Source organism: Nomascus leucogenys, chromosome 4, assembly GCF_006542625.1.
Source record: "Nomascus leucogenys isolate Asia chromosome 4, Asia_NLE_v1, whole genome shotgun sequence".
NCBI classification, from domain to species: Eukaryota; Metazoa; Chordata; class Mammalia; order Primates; family Hylobatidae; genus Nomascus; species Nomascus leucogenys.
This window is the reverse complement of record NC_044384.1, coordinates 76,133,579-76,142,442: the sequence shown is the minus strand read 5'-3', so window position 1 is coordinate 76,142,442 and position 8,864 is coordinate 76,133,579. Positions and strand designations below refer to the sequence as shown.

Here is an 8,864-nt window from a genome sequence, read left to right as displayed (position 1 = left end):
GGGATTACAGCCATGTACCACCACACCTGCCTGATTTTTAGTAGAGACAGGATTTTGCTATGATGTTGGTCAGGCTGGTCCTGAACTCCTGGCCTCGAGTGATCCTCCTGCCTCAGCCTCCTAAAGTGCTGGTATTACAGGGGTGATCCACCGCACCTGGCACATAACAATTTCTATAAGAGATTTTAGCAAATTGGAATCATGGAAGTTTGGTGCTGAGAATAGGATCAACCAAAATTTTCAGATGGGTGAATTGTGTTCCTGAGATGAGGAATTACTTTCCTGAATCATACAGTGAGTGGTGTCAGGGATATGTACCAAATATTGGGCCTCACAATCCTAAAACCTGTAACTCCTTTGCCAAGTTACATGGGAAGAGTTGACAAAAATATTAAATTCTAGGATTTTAGCAAGATACTGGATGATACCACTCTTCTGGCTGAAATTGCTTATTTGTATAAACTTAGTCTTATTTATTTATTTATGTTTTACAAGCTCAGAATTTATAATTAAGTCAGATAATTATCCTCCCACTCAGAATAATGATAATTAAAATTTTGTAGATTGATTTTCTGTCCAGAAAATGGGCTGTTTTCTTAACACGGATGTTTTCTCACCCTTTTGGAGGTAAATACATGTAGGTGGGGAATTGTTAAGATACTTTTCCCAGATTGTGGAACTACCAAGTAAGAAGATCTGGTTTTGAACTCAGATGCCATATCACTTGGGCAATTCTGCCTATGCCAGACCTGTCTTTTCTCACCTGGGCTTGCTCATGTCTGTGGGTAGCTCTTAGCGCCACTGTAGGCTGGATCATATAGAAGGGCCCCACCTGCATGTTTGGGGGACAACTTGCAGTCAGCTGGGGTGACAGAGTGAGCGCAGCCAGATGTCTCATCCAGCAAACTAACACAGGCTTATTTACATGGTGGTGGTAGGATTTTAAAAGTGAGAAGAGAAACATAAAAAGCCTCTTGAAATCCAGGCTTTGAATCCACATGGAGCTGCCTATCTTTCAATCTATTGGCCAAAGCAAACCACCACGCCATCCAAGACTCAAGGGGTTAAGTATAAGACTTAGAATAGTAACTGGTACATGGTCATAATGTATTTATATTTGAAATATAAATAGCAGCTTTAATAATCTGATACTTAACAATATAAATACTTCTTACTTGACACGTAAGAAGTTTTCAATAACTTATAGAAAGATAGTGACATTTGTTGAGTGCCCACTAATGTACCCAATATTAGGCTGTGTTATTTTTATGAATGTTTTCCTTACTCAGTCAGAAAGTCTGTCAAGAAGTTACTAGTCGGCCAGGTGCAACGGCTCATGCCTGTAATCCCAGCACTTTGGGAGGCTGAGGCAGGTGGATCACCTGAGGTCAGGAGTTCGAGACGAGCCTTGCCAACATGGTAAAACGCCGTTTTTAGTAGAGTCGGGTGTGGTGGTAGGCACCCGTAGTCCCAGCTACTCGGGAGGCTGAGGCAGGAGAATTGCTTGAACCTAGGAGGCAGAGGTTGCAGTGAATGGAGATCATGCCACTGTACTCCAGCCTGGGTGACAGAGTGAGATTCCGTCTCAAAAAAACAAACAAACAGAAAAAGTAGAAGTAATTAGTTATCCTTGTGAGTTTCATTTTTTTTCATGTTTTATGAGAATATGGGTCTTGTCCTGTATTAAATAGTTAATAAATAAAATTCCGATTTTTCAAATTATTTTTGACTCCAATTCCAGTAATTTTTCCAAATCACGGACTGAAGTCTTATAATTCTAGATAGGAAGGGAGAAAAATCTACAAGCTTCTTAGTAATTGTTGATTTAATTGATACCCTTGTCAACTTGTGTCAATAGAAAAATCACTAAGTGATGCTTTTCCCTTCTCGTGGTAGTCAGGCTTTCACATCTGTGGACATGGAAGTGGGAAATCGCACCATCCTGACTGAATTCATCTTGTTGGGTTTGTCAGCAGAACCCCAGTGGCAGCCGATTCTATTTGGAGTGTTTCTGATGCTCTATTTGATAACCTTGTCAGGAAACATGACCTTGGTTATCTTAATCCGAATTGATTCCCACTTGCATACTCCTATGTACTTTTTCATTGGCAATCTGTCTTTTTTGGATTTCTGGTATACCTCTGTGTATACCCCCAAAATCCTGGCCAGTTGTGTCTCAGAAGATAAGCGCATTTCCTTGGCTGGATGTGGGGCTCAGCTGTTTTTTTCCTGTGTTGTAGCCTACACTGAATGCTATCTCCTGGCAGCCATGGCATATGACCGCCATGCAGCAATTTGTAACCCATTGCTTTATTCAGGTACCATGTCCACTGCCCTCTGTACTGGGCTTGTTGCTGGCTCCTACATAGGAGGATTTTTGAACGCCATAGCCCATACTGCCAATACATTCCGCCTGCATTTTTGTGGTAAAAATATCATTGACCACTTTTTCTGTGATGCACCACCATTGGTAAAAATGTCCTGTACAGACACCAGGGTCTATGAAAAAGTCCTGCTTGGTGTGGTGGGCTTCACAGTCCTCTCCAGCATTCTTGCTATCCTGATTTCCTATGTCAACATCGTCCTGGCTATCCTGAGAATCCACTCAGCTTCAGGAAGACGCAAGGCATTCTCCACCTGTGCTTCCCACCTCATCTCAGTCATGCTGTTCTATGGATCATTGTTGTTTATGTATTCAAGGCCTAGTTCCACCTACTCCCTAGAGAGGGACAAAGTAGCTGCTCTGTTTTACACTGTGATCAACCCACTGCTCAACCCTCTCATCTATAGCTTGAGAAACAAAGATATCAAAGAGGCCTTCAGGAAAGCAACACAGACTATACGACCACAAACATGAAGGTTATTCTCTTTGCAAATGCTGTTATTGAATTTTCCAGATTATTGGCTTATAAATATGTTCATTTGCATTTCTGTAGTTCAATTAAATTCAGTGAGTCATATTTAAAACATTAAGACATTGACCACATGACTCTTTGTTATTAGTTTGTTATGATGTAAACAAAACAAAGTAATATTTAAAACTTATAATATTGGGTTGTTTGACATTCTACTATATGGTATTTTGCCTTGGCAGTATTAAGTCTTTCATAGATTTCATTGTGTTTGCTGCCTTTGGGAGATCTTGGCGAACAAAATAAATTACGTGGTTTAATGAATATAGTTTGACTTTGAAGCTTGGTAAGCAATCTTTACTAGGTTACAAGAATACCTGAAAGGGTGAGACTTCTGGAAATATGCCCAAGATTTTACAAATATTTATTTTAAGAAAATCATTTCCTCAAAATTTCTTCAGAAAGCTCTAATTGAGCATATAGGGAGTATCTTTGTAAACCTCATGCCTTCTACATAAAGAGAATATTAGGAAGATGTTTAAGAGTTGTTCAGATTACAAACAACGACAACAAAAATCTATCTCAAAATTAATGAATAAATGTGTGTCTTTAGAATTGCGTATCATCCTAAAAGAGTCTTCTCTCTTACAAGGAGTGAGTACTCCACAGTACTCTCTCTCAGGTCACACAGCGATGTGACAACATTAAACAAAATGAAACAAATGAACAACAACAGTAACCACCGTTTCCTAGTTACCTTTCTTTTTCCTTTGTCCTGACCAAAAGACAGAAGCTGCATGTTTGTCCCTGGCCTGAACCCAGCCTGGGCCTTGAACATTCCTAAGAACTGATAAACTTGTTTAGGTCAATGCCTGAAACCCTGAAAAATCAAACATGTTGTAACCACATGGAAACTAGCCTTGGCCTTGAGCCCAATTCCCTAAACCCTGATATAAACTCCATAACTGAACTCTCTTGTGATGGCAGGTTGGGTTGATATTTCATCTAGTAGCCTTTAGAAGATGGCAAGTTAAGGATTAATGGTTACAGTTCTCAAATCACAAGCTTGCAGCTTAGAGATTAGCACTTTGTTAAAGAAAGGTTATAACATTTGCTGGAATGAACACATTTAAAAAATTAATTAAATTTTAAAAATTTAGGACAAATAGTTGTAGCCATTTCATTTGTCTTTACTTTGACATTTCTCATCTTTCTCTTCAGCTGTATTTATTTTCCAACACATCCTGCCTCTTTCCATCAAAATAATCTTAACATTCTTATTCCTCTATCACAAAGGAAGCTGTTCGAGTACTTGACTAGAAGGATTTGGGGTATATCCCGCAAATATCAAAGATCCATATTATGTTTTCTTTTCATCTCCATAATACTCACAATGTAGGAAAAATAATTGGGTGAATATTATGGGAAAGAACAAAGTAAAATTTAATTTTACTTAGGATGTCAGAAGTATTACTCTTCCATTTTGCATTAATCGGAGATACTGAATTTTAAAATCTGTATCAATATTCAATTGAATCTACAATACTGTAGTATATATTATAGTCTGATCTCAAAATCATAACAAACAAACAAAATACAAAGAAACACAATTTTTCCTGTTGAATTTTGTTCAATGGTAAAAAAGAAATAAAAATCCAGTTCTGTAACCTCTCTGAGCAGTTTGTTATCACTTAGCATTGATTTGAGAACATTATGTCAGTTCAGACTTTGGATTATGCTGACTTGAAGAATTTTTTCAGAGCTTCTTTCACGTCTTTATTCCTCAGACTGTAGATCATGGGATTCAACATGGGGAACAGCACAGTATAAAAGGTAGAAACCATTTTGTCTCTCTAGAGGGAGTAGCTGGAACTTGGCCGAGAGTAGATGTAGAGAATGGAGCCGTAGTATAAGGTAACGGAGATCAGGTGGGAGGAGCATGTGAAGGCTTTGATGCGGCCCTGAGTCGAGTGGATACTCAGGATGGTGGTGATGATGGAGAGGTAAGAGGCAAGGATGAGCACATAGGGGAGATGACATTGGAGGCCAGCAGGAAGTGCAGCACAGCCTGGTAGCTCTCTCTCACATTGCATGCCAGCTTCACCAGGGGTGGGACATCACAGAAAAAGTCATCAATGACATTATCACCACAAAAATCCAATGTGAATGTGTTGCTGGTTAATATTATTGCATTGACAAAACCCCCAGTATAGGAATATAAAACCAAACAGATGCACAATCTCCTTGGCATGGCCCGAGCATAAAGCAGGGGCTTGGAGATGGCCACGTAGCGGTCATAAGCCATGGCAGCCAGCAGGTAGCACTCACTATAGGCCAGCCCGGCAGAGAAGAACAATTGACACAGGCAGCCAGCAAAGGAGATGCTTTTGTCTTCAGAGATGCAGGTCACTAGGAGTAGTGACCTGGGGTATAGACAGAAGAATACCAGAGATCCAGAAATGACAGATTTCCAATGAAAAAATACATGGGTGTGTGGAAGCGGGAGTCATTACAGATCAACACGATGAGGGTGCTATTTCCTACCACAGTCAGACAGTACACACCCAGGAACACCACGAAGAGGCCCAGCTGCATCCCTGGGTCTGTGGTGAAGCCCAGCAGGATGAACTTAGTTGCTGTGTGATTGCTCCTCTGCATGGCTTATGTATATTACGCCTACAAACAGAGTAGAAAAGAGTTTAATTGCCTCAACCAATACCAAATGATGGCATTTTCTGTGCTAAGCACCTGACATATAATCAACACTAAGCCGAAATTTTGGCTGCTTTGGGCAGGTGATGGGAGTTTTCTGAGCTTCAATATGTTTATTGCAATAAAATGCATTTAATAACAGAAAAGCCTTAATTGAAATGTTTATTAATTTTTTCTTGTAAAACAAAATATTTATTGAGTCCTGCGTGCTATTCCAGACAGTGGGATATAGCGGTGAAGATGATAGGGCTCACTCCTGTCCTACTGAGCTTTTATTTTAGAAGGTAGAGTTACATAAAAAACAAATAAGTACAGTGTCAATTAATGTTAAATGCTAATAACAAAATAAAACTAGATGATGGGATAAAAACAAACTAGGAAAGAGCTCATCTAATTTAGGCACTGAGAGAAAAAATATCCTTTTTCTGTTCCTAGATATGGATGGACAAATTGTTCAGAGCCTGTGAAAACTGGAAAGGTCCCTATGGTTTAGAAGGTGATAAAGATGTATTTTTCCACAATCACAGAAAAAATTATCTGCTTAGTTACTCTGTAGGAGTCTTTGGTACATTTGTCATAAATTCCAGGGAAGGAATCAGGTTGAGAATTAGCGTGAAGCTCAGGTAAAGACCAATGAATTTATCTGTTTCTGCCAAGTAAAAAATGTGTGATGTTTTTATGAGTATTTGGGGTATAAAATGTTGAGACTCAGCATTACCTCTCAGCCTCTATAAGTAGCCGTGGACATGGTTCTTAAAAGGACAGTTATCCCAAGTGGATATTGTCTATAGCAATAGTTCTGAATGCTATCACATTGGAAAAATCTTGTCAAACAAACATTTAGAAATGCTTCCTTTAGATTCTTGAAATAATATGTGTAGTTAATGTAACCTAAGTATAAACATATATACATGTGTATGTAAGCTATCCTAAGTCTGATGTAAAAGAGATATAAAAGAAAAATAATTCATAATACAATTATTATATGAAATAATTATAATATAGGATTTATTATAAAATAATTTGAATATTCAATATATAAATGCTGGATCACTTGGTGAGATATAGGTAGTAAAATCAACACATGTAGAATCGTCATTAATGTGTTGGTGACTCAAATATCAGGAGTCACATTGACATTGCTGATATTTTCCTGACAAGTTGGTCAAGTTTTGACAAAGTTCCAAACAAAATAAATGACAATCTTTCCTTGGTTTTATTAAATCGTTATGTAGGAGAACCTTGCAAAATATGTTTTCTTTGTCTGTAGAGCAGAGTAGATTTCAAACTGATGTAACTATAACAATATTTTCTAATGCACAAATAGGCATCGGGAGTTTGGATGTAGGGAGTGCAACATTTTTCTTAGCATAGGGCTGTCCTTATGGATGCAGGATGTGTTCATACTTGTCTACTAAATACTAAATATCCAGTAGTCCTCTTATCTTTGTGATAATAATAAATCCAACCACACACTTAAGAGATGCCCATCAATGGTAGACTGGATAAAGAAAATGTGACACATATACACCATGGACTACTATGTATCCATAAAAAAGAATGAGCTCATGTTCTTTGCAGGGACATGAATGAAGCTGGAAGCCATCATTGTCAGTAAACTAACACAGGAAGAGAAAACCAAACACCACATGTTCTCACTCATAAGTGGGAGTTGAACAACGAGAACACATGGACACAGAAAGGGGAACATCACACGCTGGGGCCTGTTGGGGGTTGGAGGGCAAGGGGAGGGAGTGCATTAGGACAAATGCCTAATGCATGCGGGGCTTAAAACCTAGATGACAGGTTGATAGGTGCAGCAAACCACCATGACACATGTATTCCTGGGTAAGACAAACCTGCACGTTCTGCACATGTATCCCAGAACCTAAAGTAAAATAAAGAAAAAAAAAAAAGAAAAAGAAAACCCAGCAGCTATGAGCACACACAAAACACAAGTTTTGGTAACTAAATACGATTTTTCCACTGAAAGGACCCAGAACTCCTTGAAACTCCCAAGTTTTGGTCAAGGATTGCATAAGATGAGTCTGGGACATCTTGTGGCAGAAACTAAGAAAATATTCAGAAATTATAGGGACATGTTTAAACGACCCAGAAACTAGCTTGAAGAAGTTTCCACTGGATGCATTTTAGACAATTTCATATTAAAGGTATAATGACCATAATTGAATAAAACATATTGAACATAAAATAAACAACCACTCTTTAAAGGATGTTTTCATTTATTGAGACTCCACTACTTCAAAACTTTGCATTTTACTTTATGAGTCTTCATAGGCTTTTCTAGGAATTGTGTAAAGAAATACAAAATAACTGGAAAATGTTGCTAAATGGTCAAATTACCTGTGGCAGTATGCTCTGTATTTACTTTTTTTTTACTGGATCACTGGGGTAAAGCGAGATAGAAGCCCATAGAATAGAGCAAGGATTTTTGTTTCTTTTGCATGTTACATATCGCCACTGCTTAGAATAGTACCTGGCATAAAATAGATATACAATAAATATTTATGGAATAAACAAATGGGTAACCCCAACTCAGAAGAGAAACAAGTCAAGAGAATTGATGTTCTGGGTATCCTCTAATGATGTCATTATACCCTAAAACCACTACAGAATTGTTTGGTATTCCACATGCATTTCCCAGCACCAGCAATCCCAGGTCATTTGTGTTTTTTGCAGACAGGTGCAGGGACAAACAAAGAAATCAGTCCACAATATAGTCAGCCTAAACAAATATTTGTTTTCCCAAATGGAGTGTCTTTGAAGAAATTGTTTTTCATCTGAGCAACAGATTGCCTGTCATTATATGTCATGACGTTTAGGAAGCATGCCTAAGAAATCAGAGCTGACTGCTCACACTAGAGACAGATGGGATATCCTCGAAAAAGCATTTGTCTTTCAACAACTGAGAAGGATTCAAGTTCTCCATCACTAGTCAACAATGTAAAGCCTCAATTTCTTCATATGTAAGATAGAGATAATTCATCTCTTCTTAGGGTTGTTGTAAAGGAGTTTACTCAAGTAAGGACTACATACAGTGCCTAGCATGTTATAAACACTCAAGTAACAAATGGTTCTCAAATTCTTTGCACCTAAGAGCGCCCCAGTGTTTCTAACTTAGGAGGTTGCAGGTCAGCCCCCAGGAATCTGCTTTCATTAAAGCAGCCCCAGCGCTTGTAATGTGGGTTGTCTGTAGACTATGTTGAGAAATACTAAAATGAATATCAGTTGCATTTATAAAAGTTTCCAGAATCAAAATGAAGTCACTAGTGTTAAATA

The 8,864-nt window shown here is 38.3% G+C and overlaps 1 protein-coding gene and 1 pseudogene across 1 annotated transcript; one reads left to right on the top strand and one right to left on the bottom strand.

The window, feature by feature from the left end:
* Nucleotides 1-1,873: 1,873 nt before the first annotated feature.
* LOC100605713 (olfactory receptor 9G4) lies at nt 1,874-2,857 on the top strand. Its single transcript, XM_003275295.1, has one exon. It carries the CDS (start codon nt 1,874-1,876, stop codon nt 2,855-2,857), a length of 984 nt encoding a protein of 327 aa, XP_003275343.1.
* Nucleotides 2,858-4,573: 1,716 nt separating this feature from the next.
* LOC100579315 lies at nt 4,574-5,510 on the bottom strand (annotated as a pseudogene).
* Between the last annotated feature and the right edge of the window lie 3,354 nt (nt 5,511-8,864).